This window comes from Ammospiza nelsoni, chromosome 20 (assembly GCF_027579445.1).
Source record: "Ammospiza nelsoni isolate bAmmNel1 chromosome 20, bAmmNel1.pri, whole genome shotgun sequence".
Taxonomy (NCBI): domain Eukaryota; kingdom Metazoa; phylum Chordata; class Aves; order Passeriformes; family Passerellidae; genus Ammospiza; species Ammospiza nelsoni.
The window spans coordinates 10,293,119-10,312,159 of record NC_080652.1 but is presented as its reverse complement, the minus strand read 5'-3'; the positions used below and the strand labels follow the sequence as shown (position 1 = coordinate 10,312,159).

At 52.5% G+C, this 19,041-nt stretch overlaps 1 protein-coding gene across 7 annotated transcripts in view; it reads right to left on the bottom strand.

The window, feature by feature from the left end:
- DAB2IP (DAB2 interacting protein) overlaps nucleotides 1-19,041 on the bottom strand; it is a 154,714-nt gene that overhangs the window by 31,802 nt on the left and 103,871 nt on the right. For 5 of the 7 annotated variants that reach the window (XM_059486171.1, XM_059486172.1, XM_059486169.1 and 2 more), the window contains 2 exons: nucleotides 6,140-6,293; nucleotides 875-973 (listed from right to left, as the gene is read on the bottom strand). In XM_059486171.1, coding sequence (XP_059342154.1) covers nucleotides 875-973; nucleotides 6,140-6,293 — 253 coding nt within the window. Of the gene's footprint in view, nucleotides 1-874; nucleotides 974-6,139; nucleotides 6,294-12,393; nucleotides 12,446-12,734; nucleotides 12,863-19,041 lie in introns of those variants that run through there. The other 2 variants (XM_059486173.1, XM_059486174.1) reach the window with 2 other exon arrangements.

Genomic DNA, 19,041 nt, shown 5'->3' with positions numbered 1-19,041 from the left:
GCCACCTCTCCCCTCCCCTGCTCACACTCTGATATTACAGGAAATCTTTTATTCTGACATTTGGCACTGTGCTGGGAACAACAAACCCTGAGACTGAGGGCTCCTCAGAACCCAGCAGGCCTGGACTGAATCAGTGTGCACAGCCAGGAGTTCACAGGATCCCATCATTTGTGTTTCTCTGACCAGCAGAAGAAGACTTGGTTGAGCTCATCAGCTGTGGAATCCTGCATTAATCCTGACCAATCTTTGCAGCCAACTCCAGCACAGCAGGGAAGAAGCAGCTATACATTTTATTTTAGGATGTACTTAGTCCTAGTGGGCCATAAAAATGCATACTGGGTGTCCCTGTGCTCGAGTGAAGAGAAGGATTTGTTCCTGTAAATCCCAGGAGAAGACTTTGCACCTTGACTGGCTGCAGAAGGGAAAGCTGCACTCCACTGCCACCTCTGCAAATGGACACCTGAGCTCCCCAGCACTGAGGCAGGAGCTGTGTCAGGAGCTGCCACGTGAACTCCTCACTGTTCAGCCTGGTGACTTTGCTGGCAGCTCCCTGACATCTGTCCCAAGGCTGCTGGGAGGTGACAGCCCTATGGAAGTGGCAAGGACCATCAGTAACAGCAGCACTGAAGATTCATCTGATCTGATCAATTCTTAGCAAGAGCTGAGGCAGCATGTGCTGAGAAGAGAGGGGAAGGAATAATTGGCGCTTTTCTGTAAATATAACTGTGGAAGAAAGCAATATGGAAAAAGGCTGACCCCGAGCTCCAGTTACTCACTCCAATGACAATAATCCCCTGCTGCTCCCATGCACTGGGCTATAGAATGCAATAACTGGGAGCTGAACCAGAGCAGAGGCAGCTCCTGCCAGCCCTACCTTGTTGGGGTGCACGGCACGCCGCAGGTTCTCCATCCATTTATCTCGCTCCGCCGCCGAACGGCACGAGAAGCATTTGCTTCCTGATGAAGTCGTCACCTACAGGGAAAGGAGCGGGATTATGTCTTGACCAGCACACTGCAGCATGTGGCTGGGGAGAGAGGGGGGCTTAGGGAAGATCCTACTGGATTTTATTTTTTTTTTTTAAGTGAACAGCTTTACCCAAGCATGAAGCAACAGCCCCTAAGGCTGGTGGAAAAACAGGACAACTCTGTATGTAACAGAAATAATCATAGAAGCAAACTCCAATTACTTCTCCTCTTCCACACCAGAAAACACTAGATAATGGGCCCCATGCATGTGATGCTTTAAACCACCAAGTTCCACAACTGAGGGAGTGCAAATCCTCAGATGAACTAAAGATAAATTGGAACTCTGAGTGGTTACTTGGCATTCCTCCAGGCTCAGCCCAAAGCCTGTGACAGTAACAACCCATTCCTTGTTCCCAGCAGAACACTGGCTCAAAAAGCCAGCTTTCCCACCTTCCCCCTTGGTGTCCTGTGGCTCCTGGAACCCTTGCTGGGAAGATCATGGGGACAGGTCTGTAGAGCCCCTCCTGGCCATGGCACAGCCTGTGCCAGCTCATGGCCCAGCTGGGGCACTCAGAGCTCACAGCACCCACCCCAGCTGGGGAGAACCAGGGGGGGCTTCCCAACCTGACATGGCTGGAAGTGCTGCTGAGCCCTCCTCTCACCTCTCATGCTTCCAGGTCAAGGGATTTTCTGCAGTATTTTTGTGACTTTCTCTGGCCATTGGGAGTTCATAGCCAGGGTTCAAGAAACACACTCACAGCAGTGACACTTCCAGTGGTGCAAGTGCCCCTTATTCCTCATCACACTCCTGCTGTCCCAAGGAAACTCAATCCTGCTGAGCCCATGGAAGCATCACTGTCTGGCAGGCCAGAATGACAAGGCACCACATTTCCTTCCTGTGCCCCCATGTCAAACTTCCCTGGCACCAAAGCCAACAGCTCCCTGCAGCTGCTCCTCACACACAGATATTCCCCAAGCTGCCACCTCCTCCACTCAGGCTGGTCCTGACCACCAGGAACGTGGCTCCAGCTCTCTGCCCTCTGCATTTCCTTTGCCCAGCAATATTCACCATGTACAGCTCTGCTGGGAGGCTGAATGGACCTGGCTGCTGCTTTAAATAACTCCCCTCTGAGCTTCATTTCCGCCAGCCTCAACCTGCAGAGTTATTTGTGAGTGCTTTATCATCTCCCAGTGTTTGTGTTTACACACTGTGCACTGGGTTATCAGCTTCTGGGAGACACAATCTCCTTTAATTTCATGTATCTCCCAGAAGCCCAACCTGTTCTTACAGCAGAGCTGGCACTTGCTAAGATTTGTCATTAGCAAACCTCAGTGATAAGTTGAGAACATCCCTTCCTTTGAACACAGACCAGGGCAGAATGAGGAGAGGCTGTTCTGTCTTTACACAAAAACGCAAAGAATCTTCCAACTCTTGATATTCCAGAGGCTTTCTCCTTCAGACAGACATCCTCCCAGTTCCTTGCACACTTTAATATTCTGCCTGTAAAATACATTCAGCTGAGCACAAGCTCTCCTGGAGTTCCAAGAACAGACTCCATACCAGCAGGCCCAGCAGTGTCATCTTTGCAGCCTCCTTTTACCCTCCAGAGCATTTCCAGCTCCTTCAGAATCTCCCATGACAAACCTGCTGCCTCATCTCCTCTGCACTGCTGCTGATGCTCCTTTAACCTCCATCCCTGAGCCTTCCCAACAGAGCTCTGCTGGCACACAGGACTGTCACTGCATTTTATTGCCACACTTAGGTAAACACATGCATTATCATGGCCAAATTCCTTATTCTATTTTAAACCACTTATAAGTTAATATTTCAAAACCTAAAAAAGCTGTAACTGTCATACTGAAGTGAGAGAAGGGGAAAATCATGTGTCAGATATGAAGTGTGTCTTGGTCTGATGGGAGCTGAAGATCACATCTACCATGTGTGACCAAAAATGTAATTTCCCTCAGATTTGTAATCAGATCCCAGCTTTGAGTTCTGACTTAAATATCATATGGCATTAATGATCTTTATGAGATATTAATTAACTTTATAAAGAGAATATTCTGGTCTCATCAAGATTTTGGATATGCTGGAATGCTGTTAATGTACAGGACAAACTCAATTAATAAAACTCATTAATTCCTGAAATGTTACTTCTCCTATTCATTATCCCCAGTCCTTGGATGGACAATCTGTCCAGATAAAAATCTTGTCTTTTTAAGACAGTGTTGAGGTACAGGGTGGCTTCACTTGAGGGGCCATGCATGGAGTGCCAGGGGATGCTGACTGAGCACTGAGGGTGCCTCACTCCTGTCCAGGGGATTTTCCAAGGCTCTCTCAGGGCTCAGCTGCACCCCTGGCCCTGCAGCTGCTCCAGGCATCCCAAGGCCACGCGAGCAATGGCCAACGTTTGCACAGCTGGATCAAATCTACTGCTGCTAAATTTAGCTCCACTAAATTCTCCCTTCCTGAGGCAAGGCCAGGATGAGGCAACAGGCTCAGCTGCATTGGAGCAAGCACAGTTTGTCTTTCCCTCAGCTGTGTCCTGGGACAGCTCAGGAATGACCGAGCAAGGGGACAAGGCTTTGGTCTGCCAAGACCTAAGAGAGCCCCTCAGCCCTCATGGCCCTGCCTGGCCCAGGAGCCCCAAAATCCAGGGCCAGGAACAGGCTCTGAGCCCCTGCTCCTGCCTGAGATGCCCACTGTATATTTAGCACACGCAGCACGTGCAGTGGCACGGGATGATTTGCTGACTGAGGAGTCTTGCAAGGAGAAAAAAGATGATGCTGAGTAATTTAAAAAAAAAAAAATCAATGAAGGAAACAAGTAAATACCGACTGCCAAGTACTCAGCAAGTGAGAAAAAAGCAAGTTTCACAAAACTAAGTACGCAGAAAAAGCCAAATGCAGCCTGTGGAAAAGCCCTGCCCTGGTGCTGACTGTGCTCCCTGGCAGAGCTGAGGGGAGCAGGGCCGAGCACGTCTGAATGCAGCGTGGTGGGGACAGAGGGAGGAACAATTCCCTGCACCTTCATCCACCAGCTGCCTCCCAAGGAGCCACTTGGTTGTTTTCCACTGCAGATGGCTCTGGCACCTCTTGCTTTTGTCTCCGTCTGGGTGTGCTGCCAGTTCCTCTCCAAGCTGCTCTGCTCCATCTGCAGCCATGTCAGCCCCTCCTGGCCCCTGTCAGCCCCTCCTGGCCCCTGTCAGCCCCCCCGGCCCCTGTCAGCCCCTCCTGGCCCCTGTCAGCCCCCCCTGGCCCCTGTCAGCCCCCCCTGGCCCATTCCCTGTGTCAGGTGAGCACTGGTGGCCCCAGGTCAGCTGGGGATGGGAACAGCTCCGGGCACTGTCCCTGCCCAGCCACCAGAAGGTGAAGGATGAAGGATGGAGCAAGGCTGGCAGTGCCCAGCAGGAGCTCCACTGCCCAGCTGGAGAACAGCCCTGCCTGCTCCCAGCACAGCTCCTGAGGGAGCAGCTCCACAACAGCCTCACAGGGCAGGGATGAGACACCACCAACGGCAGCACCTTCCCCATCCACTGCACAGAGAACACCTCAGAGCCCCCCTCATCCCTGTGATCCTGGCAGGGCCTTCCCACCTGGCATTTCTTGGCCAGGGCTGCTTTTCCAGGACACCCCCTGAGCTCCTTGGTGTCCCCCAGTGGTACCCCAGTGCTGTGGGCTGCAGTCACAGATTGCAAACCCATTCCAGTGCTGACCTCACTCCCAGCTTCCAGAGGCCCTCAGGAGCCACGAGACCAGGGCATTGACACAAAGTGCCATTTAGCTCTCACCTCGGTCCCTCCTGCTGGAGCTTGTTGGTGAGCAGCCACCAGTGACAAATCAATGTCCCTGTTGTTTCCTGGCATTCTTCCTCTCCTCTGCAGGCTTTGCAGAACAGCAATTAACACGTTCTTTCTTTACAGTGTGACTTCTCTTTATCCAACTCACTTAACCCCAAAATTTTCTTCCTCCTTCCAAGTGCTTGGCTTGTATCTCACTCTCACTCAACTTTCTGCAAGTTCTGTTCATATCCCTTCCTCTCCTCTTGTGGGCTGAACAGAATTGGTAAACAATTCTTATATTATGGATGTCACATCTATTTTCCATCCAGCTTCATTTTATCTTTCTTGAGTGGAATGTAATAGAGGACACATAATTTACAAAACTGTTCCCCTCCTGACCCATTGCACTTGATCAATTCCACAAAGAATGAACAGCAATGCAAAATTTATACTTCAGCCAACTACAGACTTTGTTTGAGGCTATTTTCTGTAAGACTGTTTTCATGTTATATTTTAAGAAATAGACATTTTAACTCACCCATTTCAAAATGTGCTGATTTCAGTAAAGAAAAATGTCTTTATCTTTCCAGTCTGATTCCTCTGAACACTGGCATGTGTTCTCATCCAGCACTGCCCATCCAAGGACAGCCTGCAGCCCCATCACCCCCACAGCACAATCCAAACACAGCTACTCCATTTATCTGTATCCAAGCACAAACAGGTGTTACCTGCTCTTCACAGAAACACAAATATCCACTGCCTTATTACTGTAAGAAAACCATTTCCCAGTTCTGTACCCAGCCACTGCCATAAGCAATAACACTTTGCTATCCACATTTCAGGACAAATGATTCCCAAGATATCCTGTACTGAATTACCCAGCTACAGCCTGGGCTGTACGTGTCCTCTCCCTCCTGCTAGCACAGACCTTACCACATGCCATAACAGATGTCAAAGGAATCTGAAATGCTCACAGATTTTTCTATTTACCCAAACAAGGCAAGCTTCAGTTTTCTAGACAAAGTCCTCCACACTCCCACTGACAGCAGCAGGCTGGCTCTGTGACCACACGCAATGTCTCTGGGAACACTGAGTGGGGATTAGCACTTCCCAATATCTCTATGAACATAAACTGTAGGGGCATAAACAAATTCATGCTCTGCTGATACACAGCCCTAAGCAGTGCAGCACCTGTGCCAGCAGCTCTGCTTTACAAGGAGCTCATTGCTCTGATTGTGTGGATATGATCCTCCTTGGAAAGACGGGAGCAATTTTCTGCCTATGAAATGGTCTCTGTGCAGCAATTGTGAGCAGCGATGTTTGGGAAGAGCCAGGCCCCAGATGCCAGCCCACACCTGGCTCCCCAGAACAGCCCCAGCACAGCTCCTTACCTCAAAGCAGTAGTCTTGTCCCAGGATGCTGCTGTGGACTGGCTTGATGACCACCTCCTCCTCCATGCTGAGATCCAGAGCCTCAACAGCACTACTGGGACTGAGCAGGGACTCGTGGGAGCGCGACTCCTTCAGCCTCGGCATTAGATGGGATCTGCAGGAACACAGCAGGGTCAGAGGATGCTCCCTTCCCAGAGAAACCTGCCAGCAACATCTGCTACAACAACTGCACAATATTCCTGGGAACTGGAATTTCTGCCATGAAATAACCAAGGGCCCTGAAGAACAAGGCCTGCTACACTGTCCCATTTGTAATTTCTACTCTAAAGGTTCTGTAACAGGCAGTATGAGCAGTAAAACAATTTTTCCCAACTCAAATGCAGTCAGGAGTCAATTCTTTAGAGGTTTGCACACTGTGGGGTCTCTGAACAACTGAATCAAACTCTAAACAGCCACCACACCTGCTGAGGGAGACTTCCCAGGTGTGGGATGTTCCTAAACGAGCCTTCCCAGGTGTGGGGTGCTCCTAAACGACCCTTCCCAGGTGTGGGGTGCTCCTAAATGAGGTTTCCCAGGTGTGGGGTGCTCCTAAACGAGCCTTCCCAGGTGGGGTGGAGCAGTGTGGGTGCATTGGAGGCCAGCTGGCTGCAGCACCTGCTGCTCTCTCAGCAGCACCATCAGGTCTCCAGCTCAGGTGCTGAGCTCTGGTGGTGCCAGAACCTCACCACAACAGCCACATCTGGATGTGCACTCTGTCACCAACAGCCCTTGGGCTCGCGAGCTCTCTCTGATTGTCACACACACCCCTGGGATGGGGACAGTGTGGAAAATAAGGCTGTGATAGCCCTATTGATTGATCTAAATGCTCTGGAGTCCCACTGGCAGCATTTAGCAGCAGGGAGCCCACAGACAGTGAGCAGAGCACCATTTTTGAGACAGCCAATACAATCAATGGTGCCGTAACTCTTAAAGCAAAACCAGAGCGCTCAAGGGGAAGAAAAAAAAAAAAAAAGAAAGATAGTTAAGTACTCCCAGGGAAAACACAGCAAACCCATGAAGTGGCAAGGGGAAAAATAACTTGAGTGCAAAGGGAGCCTTCTCTATAGCCTGCACCACATCAGATGTTCCTATGCCAGACCTCTGATCCTGGTAACTCTGACCTTTAAAACCTCTGGCAAGCACTTGGGGGCTCCCAAAGAGACCAAATGTCCCTGCCACAAAGGGGCTGTGACGCCTCCTCCAAAGGCACGGAAGGACAGCAATAAGGAGAGTTTGTGATATTCTGAGCATGGTCCTTCAAGAGTCAAACAACAATGCTCCCAGTATGCTCCCAGCCTGCTCTGGTGTGTGTGTTGGGTTCTGTTGTTCTCCAGAATGAAGCTGACCAAAACAGAGAGAAATGTCAACAGTGCATGCAAAATTCATTGCTTGCAGTGAATCACACCCCAGGCTGGATGCAGAAACAGCCCAAGGACATTCTCAGATGAAGGCAGCAGCAGCAGCAGATAAACAGGTGTTTCTCTAGATGTGCCATTAAGATTCAGGCCATGCACAAGCCCCAGGTGATAACAGAACTGCCTGTGGCTGTTCCCTGCCTGAGCTGCTCCATGAACAGCTCTGAGTGCCAGAGCCACCTCCTCCCCAGGGACACCCAGCCTGGGGACACCCAGGGTGCTCCCTGCACCTACCACAGCCAGGAGCAGCTGTGGGAACACCAGTAAAACATCTGCACAGCAGCCACCAGCACAGGCTCTCTGAGGGGACAACCTGCAGCCCCCAGTGCTGAAAGCCCAGCTGGGGCTGGCACAGTCCTGGGCTGCATCAGCCCCAAGGCTCCCCATGCCATTAAGCCATTCTCTCAGCTGCCCACTCACCCCACATTTCTGTGGTGAGTAAATTGATCTTTAGGAACCCAGCACAGTCATTTCCCAGTACTTTGTGGCAATTTTACACTATCTTCAGAGAAAAGGGTCCCTATCCTTTTCCTCTGAATGATACTGTAAATGAACTCTAATACAGGCAGACAGATCAAGTTACCTCTGGATGCTGAGTGCAGAACTAATATCTAGGAGCTCAAGAATTGACAGTACAGACTTCTCACCCAGCCCAGATAAGCCCAGAATCAAGCCATTTCTGGTAAATCTTATTTCCATATTTTACAGATGAAATTAGAAAAGGTAAATAACCAAGTTGAGACTTGCATTCTTGTGTACACAAATATAAATACTGATAAAATAAACCACAACTCAGTACATACTGAGTTGCATCGCCTCATGCTGGCCTAAGAATTTTTATAAAAAATGAAAACAAAACAAGTCTACTTTTCATTTAAAATGACTGCAGCTGGATGGCCCCGGGTGGGAGTGCAGATGTGCTATCTGAAGGATTACCAAGGGGGAGTTTCTCAGGACACACTATGCTCCCACCAGATTCAGCAAATGTGTGTTTATATCCCTCCACACTCTGCCAAATGCCTCTGGGAATCCTAAAATGAAGGGGACATTTTCAGGGAGTTATTTGTCAGGCCCTTGGCTCAGCAGGACCTGCTCCCACGATGTCGGTCCCTCCTGGCCGCTGGGATCCAGCCCAGGTCAGCAGCAGACACGTTTCTCAGCAGATGCTGCTCTGTGCAGGGGAGTGCTGCAGGTCTCAAACCAGCCCTAAAACCCAGCATCTGTCTGTGTACCAAGGGCTAAGTGGGGAGATGTCATTAATTAGAGCTGCTGGAAATGTCAGCAGCAGGGATGAGGATGTCTCTGCCAGAGCAGGGCAGGATGAGCAGAGCCCCCTCCCAGGCTCTGTCCCATCTCTGTCCCAGCCCTGCCTTCAAAGGGCACACAGTCCTTTCACTTTAATCCCTGTTCCAGGGCAGAGAGCACTCGTGTCCCTCGGGGACATGGCATTGTGGCACGAGCCCATTTACAGGAAAACATTTGCCAGTCCCCATCGCTGCTCCCACAGAGTTCCCCTTGTAGCAGCAGTAACAGAAAGGCCACAAGCTGCTGCACCTGAGAGCAGCACCCACAGCACCAGGGACACCTGAGTCCCTGCAGACCTGTGCTGGCCATCAGCCCCCCAAACAGGCAAACACACCTGGGCACCATCCGCTGACAGTGAGCACACACCTGCAGGGTGCCAGAGGGACCTTGCTCACATCCATCCCCCTGCCATGCCTGTGCAGATGCTGCCTGTGGGGCTGTCCCATCTCCTGCTCCAGTAACTCACTGTGTACTCCAGGTCCTGTCCTGGTTTACGTCAGCTGATCCAATTCCAATCCTACACCTTTGTTTTAATAGCTGGGAAGGGCCAACTGCCCAGAGCCATCTCACAACAGGAACCCTCTTTCCAAACAGCACATTCAGTTCTTTTTGCCAAGGGCCTTTTTAAAATCCCTTTTTACTTGCCTAAAGTTCAGTTGAAATGAAGGGGGGAGGAAAAAATCTCATAAAAGACCACATTAGTTCTAAAGAGAAATAACATTACTGCTACCGGCACTGACCTGGCGAGTCCTGCAGAGCAGCACCAGTCTCTGGTTATTAAAGAAAGAGCTCTGCTGCCCGAGAGCAATCAGAGAGGACTGTTGTGCTAAATAATAAAAGTCATAAAACATTACCGTGTGAAGGGATGTATCCCCTCTGCCTGTGCCCTCCACAGCCACCTGAGTGTCACCAAATCCAACCAGGACCATGGGGACTGCAGGGAAGTCTTGCAAAAACAAGGATGGAGAGGCAATCCATCCTTTCCTCACCCAACTCCAGGGCTGGGTTTTGAGCAATGGAGGCAGCAAACTGTGCTGTAAAGAGGCAACTCTGTCAGTCCTCATTTCAGAGCCTCACCTGCCTGAAACCACCTGGCCGCTGCTCCTGTGGTTTTATGATGAAAATGTTCCTGATTATTTCTGAGAGACAGAAACAAACAGAGAACCTGGTGGGCGGCTGCACAGGGACGGAGCAGACACAAAACTTAACACTGAAACAAAGTGGGGGGGAAATGAAATCTCCTACTGTTGTGCTCTGAGAACATGAGCAGATTGGGGAATTGTGAAGGAAATCCAGGCCCTCAGCTGAAGAAGCCCCACTTGCACCAGCTGCAGAGCTGGCACTGCATGCTTCCCCAGTGTCAGAAGGATTTGATCTCCCAAATTACATTTGACTCTGTGGCACTTCTCCTGGCCAGCAAAGATTCCCTGAGCGCAGCTTTTTGAGCTGCCAGTTCTTTTGTGTGCCCAGCTGGGTGCAGGTTCTCTAGGGCAGCCCTGGTCCCCTCCCCTGCACTCACCCACTGCAGGGGTCCCCCTGCCCAAGCACAGCAGAACAGCCCGGCCGATCCACACCCAGCACAGACAGCATCTAAATCTGTCTCCAGCCCGGGGATTAGGGGTTTGTTATGACTGAGAACAAAGTGCACAACTCCAGTAGATGGATTTGCAACATCAGATGGGAGAAGGATTTTAGCAGTCACAGATGGGGGTAAATCACCGGCCATGCCCTGCCCTGTGCCACTGCCCCTCCCGAGCCTCTCTCTGCCGGCTCCCTGTGGCACTGTGCCCTGCAGGGCCCACACTGCTCTGGTTTGCTGCCCCGTCTCCTGCACAGCAGCTCTGCCCTCCCGGGGCCCAGCAGCGCTTTGTGACCCCCCCGCCGGGCCAGCTTCCCACTGACCTCCCAGCGCTGCTGCGAGCGAGTTCCCATCCCTTCCTCCCCCGTGCCTCATCCTGCTTCAATGTAACAAACAAATATGAAAGCGATGTTATGGGAATAACCAGCACAAACAGCACACAAGAGAACTCGCAGGCTTCCAGAAGATGAAGAATGTTATTTTTTCCTGCAGAAGAGGACGTGGGGATGGAGTCTCAGCATGCAGCAGCACACCCTTCTCCATGTTCTGCTGCCCTGAACTTTCTCCTGCCGTTCCCAGAACCCCAGCTGCTGATCCCTGCCTGGGAAACTCTGCTCAGCATACTCAGGATGGGAACCTGGCGTTACAGGTTGCCCTCACTAATGCAACACCTTCCCTGAGCAACACAAAGGACATGTAATTAAACTTATTAATGCCTGCCCTTGTTTTCAGACTGTTCTCAGTTTCAACTGGCAGCAGGATTAATTACATTCAGAAGGACTCTGTCAGCTCATACCAGATTCCAAACGTTGTTCTTGCCAGAGCAAACCTGAAGGATGATTTTAACCTGTGACATTCACCTGAGCATGGATATTTGTTTAACAACGTGCCACTGCAAAGTTTGTCGGGGCAGCCTGCAAGCCCAGCACAGGACACTGATGGCATTTGTGACGTGCAAAACAAGAGGGCTTCAGGGGAAAAAGGGCATCAGGAGCAGGATGCAAAAGGTGACCTGAATTTCAATAATCAAAAATATTTCCAAGGAGCCTCTTTCCCATAAGCAGAATTACATCAACATGACACTTGCAACAGAAATCAACACTTATATTAAAAAACACTTTTATCACATCTGCCTAAGCAGTGCCAGATCTGGGGACATCATACGCAAACATCAGTGACAGATCCACCACTCCAATCCGGAGCCCGAGTCACAGCACAACCCCGGCACAAGTCATTCCCACAGCCTCCGGAGCCAGCAGGGACCGCAGGGCCCCAACAAACACCTGGGGCACGTCCATGGCAGCAGAAGCAAAACCGGGACCAGGGACCGAGCCGGAGCCCCCTGCTCCCTGCAGCACCCACGGCACAACGCCGGGGTGCTCCCAGCTGCACCCCACAATCACCACCTTCCACGGCGGGAGCAGGGCGGGGACGAGGGGTTTGATTTTTATCAGCTAAATTTTGCGTAACATCAGTCTGGAGGCGGAATCTGGACAAGGCGGCAAAGGCGAGGCAGGATGTGTCCTCCTGGACCAAGCAGACGGAAATGGAGCCGCAAGGCCCATCTCCAGAGCGCGGCTGCCGAGCCCGGGCGCGGATGATGAAACGCCGCCCAGGATGGAAACAAACCGCGAACGGCCGGAACGAGGGACGGAGCGCGGCCGCACATCCCCGGGTCGGGCCGGGCCGGGAGCGGCTGTCAGCGCTGGTAGCTCCAACGCGGCGGCCTCCGCGCCCCGGCCCCGCTGCGCGCCCGCCGCCCCCGGCCCGCCCCGGCCCCGGCCCCGGCCCGCCCGGCCCCGCCGCGGCCGCTGCGCTCGGGGCGCGGTGCGGGAGCCGCCGGTCGGGGCGCGGGGCCGGGCGCGGAGTTGGCGCTGCCCGCGCAGCCCGGGCACGGCCGCCAGCCCCGCACTCACCCGCAGGGCCCGAGCCCCGCCGCGCCGCCGCCGCGCCGCCGCCCCGCTCGGGCTGGGCCATGCCGCGCTCCCGCCGCCGCCACCGCGGGCGGGGACCCCCGGCCCCGCCGCCCCCGGCCCCCGCCCCGGGCCGGCCCCGCCGCCGCTCCGCCCCGCCGCGGCCCATTGGCTGCGCTGTAGCTGGGCAGAGCGCCCCGGGCCCGCCGCCCCCGGAGCGCGGGCTCGCCGTGGGGGGCAGCGGGTGCGTTTCGCTCCCCGCCGCGGCCCGGAGCACCGGGCACCCCCTCGGCTCCCGCCACCGCCCAGCAACGCCCGTGCCCCGCGGTCCCCGAGCCGCTCACCCCTCGCCTCATGCCGCCTCTCCCGCCCGTCGCCCTCATTCTGTTCCGATAAACCGGGGTACGGCGCAGCTCCCCGGGAGCCCGAGTCGAGCGGCGGCTGCCGCTGGCCCCGCCGCGTTCCCCGGGCCGGTACCGGGAGGGGAGGGACGGCGCCGCCCGCCCGCCTGTCCCTGCCCTCGGCCGCGCAGCGCATTCCTTTCCCGTTTGGGAGAGCCGAGTCACTGACCTTTGCAGCAGCGCGATCCACAGCAGGGAGTAGCGCCTGCAGCAGCAGCCGGCGGCCCCTGCGTGAGCCATGGTCCGCACCCCGCACGGAGCGCGCCCGCATCGGCGCCGAGTTCACCGGGGCGCTCCGGGCCGGGCTCCCCGGCGGGGGCCGGGGCCGCGGGGCTCAGGCCCGGGCGGCCTCACGGAACGCGGGACCCGGGGCAGCAGGTGAGCGGCAAGGGAGATGTGAGGCAGCGAAGAGGAGACGGAAAGGCTGCGCGGCATGGTCCCACTGTCCCGACTGCCACCATCCTCAGCCAGCCCACGCCGACACGTTCCCAGAGCCAGACTGCTGCTGTCATCCTGGCGTATTCAAATGCCTCCATTACTCATCAAGTACAAAGTAGGACTATCTAGTAAATGAAAAACCACCACATGGCACTGTCCCCTGCCTCTTTAATGGCTGCTTCCTCTTCCACTTTTCAAAGGCTACTGTCCATGTCTGCAGCGAAGCACAAATCCTGCAGCTCATGCGAGGCAGCTCCGGATCAGCGGAGAAAGCCGACACATGGGCTGCAACCGCTCGTCAGCTTTGGAGGGGCAAACGCCAACAGCGATAAACATTCCCAGGTGACAGGAATACTCGAGGTTGCTCCAGAGCACAGGAGAAGGAAACAGGTCTCAGCGTAGGAGGTCACAGGAGCAGGTCCTGCCCGAGGCAGCAGGCACAAGTCTCGCCTCCTCCCGGGACTCACAAGCCGGATTCCCAGACAGACCATTCCTCCAGCCAGCGCCACCGTGCACGGCACTGACAAACCAGTCAAAATTCGCAGGTTCTCTGCCCAGTTCCAACACTAACTCTCTGAACAGCCTCCCCTACGTGCCTCTCCTCCTCAGCCAGAGAGGTGGCCATGACCCTCTCACTGCCAAAGGATCCAGAAAACACGAAGCAGGATTATTACTGGGCTTGGCTAACAAGGAGCGCGGTCACCTAAGGCCAGTGGGGTCCCTTCTTCTTCCAGAGCAAACTGGTCCCCAGTGTGTGCCAGGGACAGTGGCACCAGCTCATCAGCCACGCTGGCAGCACAACACCCCAGTCTCTGCCTGTCCCACCTTCCCTCCTTAGTGGAGGACATGCAGACCCCCTTTCCCTTGCAGTCTGCAAACAGCGCTCTGGATTTAGCACATTTTGCCTCATTTTTGCCTCCCCCATTCCCCCCACCAGCAGTTTGAAGTTTTCTCACCGTTTGCTGGCAGATGCCATGCAGAGAGACAAGCTCGCTGTCCTTGATCTGCTTTTCAGGGCTTCTATAAAGTAGGGCACCAGCATCAACCCAGCCTCAGGTTTTTGATACATTGCTGGAGTAGCCAAAAATAATAACAGGCAGCTTCAGTCAATCTTCTCCTTCTCAAACCTGCAGCAGCAGCACAGGGGTCCTCTGTGTGGCAGAGGAGAACTACAGTGCCCAGCAGGCTGAGATGCCAGTCAGCAATGCAGGGCCATGCCCCCCTGCCAGCCAGGCTGCCCCCAGTCCTGCTCGGGGGTCTCACACGGAGCTCCTGCCTTGTGGGGTCCCCTTCCCCAGAGCCGTCCGTGTTTTGCTGTCCGTATTTCCTTCAGCAGCTTATCTCTGTGGCTGCTGTGAAATGCTAAGGTCAAGTTACACTTTTACCAACCCTTTTATCTTCTAGCAAGGCACGAGAACGCAGAACCTGAACTTTGGAATGAGCCTTCGCACCTGCGCTGGGTGGAGAGCGGAGCAGACCGAGGCAGAGGGAGAATTCAGGTTCCCTCTGCAGCCCAGCACTGGGACAGTCTGGAAGGAGGTATTGAACCCACCAAGCCTGCACTGGCTCTGCTGGGAACTGTGGCAGCTCCAGCTGACATAAGGACCCAGTACAGCTCTGCTACAGCTTCCACATTGACAGCAAAGACGAGCAGAGAGCTCTGTCTGCTGGGAACTGCCCAGTTGAATTCCCCTTGTCCCAAACCTGAAATTCCAGATGGTTGGTCTGTGCAGCACTGGGAAGTGAGCCAGGCATCAGGGGATGAGGTAACGTTTGACCTTGTAGCCTGTGTGCTGCACATTGATTCTCCACACTCACCTCAGCAAATGCCAACTGTGTTTGCCCAAAGTGATGTGGGCGGTGTCACTGTGCCCCTGTCCCACTGATTACTCTGGGGTTGGGCTGGTGTCTTAAACACACAAACCTGTTGGGACACATCTGTATAGGCCATTCCTTGCCCTCTCCCTCTCTGTGGTCTCTGAACACTTGTGTGGCTCAGGAGATACAGAAAGAAACTGAAACTCTGCAGACCCGGGCCTTGGGGACCGCTCTGTCCCCGTCCCCAGGGAGTGGCAGGCAGTGAGGGAGCCACATTCCACTGACTCAGTGTTCAAATACTGCTGCAGGGAGCATTTACTGCCACCAAGAAGAACTTGTACATCGACATCTCAGCTCATTTTGTCCAAGCCAGGGTTTCTGCAGCTTCCTTCCAGCGAGCTCGTAGCTCACTCCTCGTGTGCACGAGGTGTTGTTTCCCTGCAGACAGCTGTGCAGCAGGTGACACAGAGGTGCATGGCACAGCCAGAGCTGTGACTGCCCCACAGTGCTGGCACTGTCCCCAGGCTCTCTGTGTGTCCTCCACCCCACCCCTTCTCCACATTTACACTCCTGTTCCTGACAGGATCCCAGCACCACCCACCCTGCTCACTGCTCAACAAATGCCATTTGTGAAATGAAAGCCACCGTGCCCAGTCAGGGCAAGTAAAAGTATTTTTCCATGGGTTATTAGAGGAAGTTTTCCATTACCAGTTATTATTTGTATTATTGTTAGTCCCCTTCTCTTGGGTCGTGTTTTCTCCTCTGGTCCCAGCTTTGCCTCCAGCAGCCTTTCCACACTCCAGCCATGCTTGCCTTTCAGAGCTATTAATCCCAGCTATCTCTCACTTTTTATTGACTGTGAAGCCAGTGCTTTGTGCTTCATAGCCACACTGTCTATCACTGGGAAACAATTTCCTAATAACCTCAAGGAGTCAGCAGTGGAAGGGATTGTGATTATCCACATCTACTCCAAATTTACACCTAAATAGCCTTTGATGTCATAAATGCACTTGTTTTCTAAAGTTGGAACAATCCCATATTCCAGCACAATTAACAGTATGATACATGGCTTTGCACAGCTGTTACTGATTGCTGCCTCTCCACCTGCTGCACTGACCCCAAACTGAGCTGCAGTGATGGGGCAGAGTTGACTCAAGCACCCCTGAAAAATGGGGCACTGTTTCCATAGTGTTTATACAGAAAGAATATTTCCCTCTGCCTCCATTCCCTTTCTCAGCACCCAGACAGTGCATCTGACTGGCCAATTTCTCTTTCTGCTTATAATTAGCATCACTTTTCTGCTCTCCTGGATAAGCATTAGACTTTCCTCTAGGAATGTAATCCCAATCCACAGGAAACCTGTCTTTACTGAGATGCCACTCATCTTTTCTGCAGGTTTTATTTAAAACAGAACGTTGTTATTAGCAGCAGATTTTTCTAAACCTTTTTGTGAGGTCCCATTCCTGCAAACGTCCAATATCATTCTGTGTGATTAGTCTCGCTTCAGAGACACCACTTAACATTCAACCACAATTTGAGCCAAGGCATTTGCAGGAGTCAAGTTTTGAATTTCAAATCAAAACTACAGAGGGGTACCAGTGGCAAATGACTTTGAGCCTGACAAACACAAATAGGTGTTTTAGCATCTAAACTACATTTTCCTGTGATTTGTCCTTCTGTCTAACCACACTGGCCTGTATAATGGCTTCAGTTTAATAGGGAAGAGCTGACTTTGGAGGCTGAATGATGTTCAACAAAATGTTGTTCTTAAAAAGCAATATCGAAAGAATGCAAAATTTATAATCAGAATAAAGTTGGGGAAATATTCTTTTGCTGCTGATTAACTTCCCTTAAAGAAAAAAAGAAGAAAAGCTCAAAGCATTTTAAAGTTTGTTTGTGGTTTTTTATCCATAGCTGGCACCAGGATATAAAGCTAATTTTTTCCAATTGCTCTCTGCCTTTTAGCCAGATAGGTTTTAGTGTCTTCTAGGGATGGATATAAAGCACATCACTCTCACAGGAGCCTTTTTTTCAGATGGCATGAGAGGTTCTTCTTCCATGGCCTTTTCTGGGAATGGCCCCTTTGTTTCCCCCAGAGCAGAGTGAGGCACAGCTCTGCACCAAACCCAGGTCAGCCCCAGGGGCCTCCCTGGACCATCCTGACTCTCCTGGACCATTCCAGACTCCTCGAGCAGGGATTAAACTTGGCAGAACTGGGGTGCGCTGCATCACTTCTCCAGCTCATTTTTTAAAGTGCAAGTATCATTACTGCATTCTCCATGCAATGCCAAGGGCTGCTACTTCCAGAGCTGATGTAAAAATTGTTATTAAAACTTACAAACTGTGAAAAACTCTTAAAAAAGTCCAAATCCTGGCACTGGCCTAAATTAAATTACAGCCAGGAGCTGCCAGGGGTACGTGGATAAGCACAGAGCCAGGCGTGCGTGCAGTCCTTATCCACAGCCCACACCTGCTGCTCCCTCCTGCAAGCTGCACTAATGAACACAGTGTACAGCCCAGAGGATTTCAGATAAGGGAAAGGTCAGGGTGAAGACTCAGGAGTGAAGAACAGATTGAGCGGGGTTCATAAATGAAAACCCCATTTTAAATCTAAAATTAATTTTTTCAATAAATTAGGGCAAGTGAGCTTTCCTCCAGCTCAGACAATGCAGCTTTTCGTGGATATGGACCACTGGCAGGAGGAGGAAGCACATGTGCTCAGGAATCAATGCTAATACCCTCAAAAATTAATCTCTGAAAATTGCTTCAATGGAATAGAAACGATTTCAAATAAATCTCTGTATAGCAAGAGCTGACAGAATATCACAGTGATACCTGGAGTAGGTACAGACTGAAAAAAGCAGGCTTTGTGTTTTCTCACATAAGGTTGGTGTGGTTGCTGTGCCTTTGTGTGCCTCAGTTTCCCCACTGCAGACACAGGGAGTCTGTGAGACTGCTGGGGCCTGCTAAGAGCCAGCTGGGTTACCCAGGGTGGCTGTGGCTTCCCCAAGCTGGAGACACTGCCCTTCCCACTGGAGATGAGTCGTGGCTTGGCTTCCAGCACCCAGCCAGGACTGCTCTCCCAGGGAAGGCAGGCCATGGGAGTCTGGCAATGCCAATGGCTGTGCCCTCTGTGCCCTCTGCTACCTGCAGGACCAAGCAGCCACGGTGACAACAAGCTCTGCAGATCTACACCAGCCCTCAGAAGAGCAGAGTCTCTCAGCCCGGCTGAGTAATGCATTAATTAACAGAAGACAATGAGCAGAGTGTCAGCTTTGCTGCTGACAATTCACCCTGGGAGCTGAGCCCCCCCTTGGCTCCACCTCAGCCCTGCTGAGCTTCCAGGGGCTCCTGATGCTCCTGCCCTGAGCACCCACCCACAGCTCAGCACAAATCCCAGGGCCTGGCTGCCAGCAAAAGGGGAAGGAGCTGCAGAACCATTCCTGTAAATGCCAGGCAGTCAGAGCCAGTAAATCATCCTGACCTGAAACATTTTTTATGTTTTTCATGTCTTCTGGAGGGGATGTGGAGATTCCTGAATGAGTTCTCCCCATGAATGTCTCCACCCTCATCTTCTAAACAAGGGAGCCAGAGGGGAGCTTGACCTAAAGCTTCACTGTGGAAGGGAATGGAGGCAGGAGCAGGGGCAGGTGTGAGCCCCAGTTCAGGAGCTGTACAGTAGAAGCAACTTTCTTTTCTAGCCAAGCTGTTTTAAATCAATCTAGTTAGACACATGCAAAGCACTGACACAGATGCACTGAAACTGGTTTGATCCTTGCCTGAACAGGATTAACTTGCCTCAGTTGTTAACCAAATTAAACCCAGCTCATCATCATTGCAAAAATGACTTTATTTTACACTCACAGTTGTGAGGAATTTTTGTAGACAGAACCTGGAAGGATTTTCCTTTGTGACGGGTGTTCAGGGTCACACAGAGCTCCCCACAGCCCAGCCAGTCTCAGTTAACTCCCTCAGGTAACCTGTGCCTGTCTCA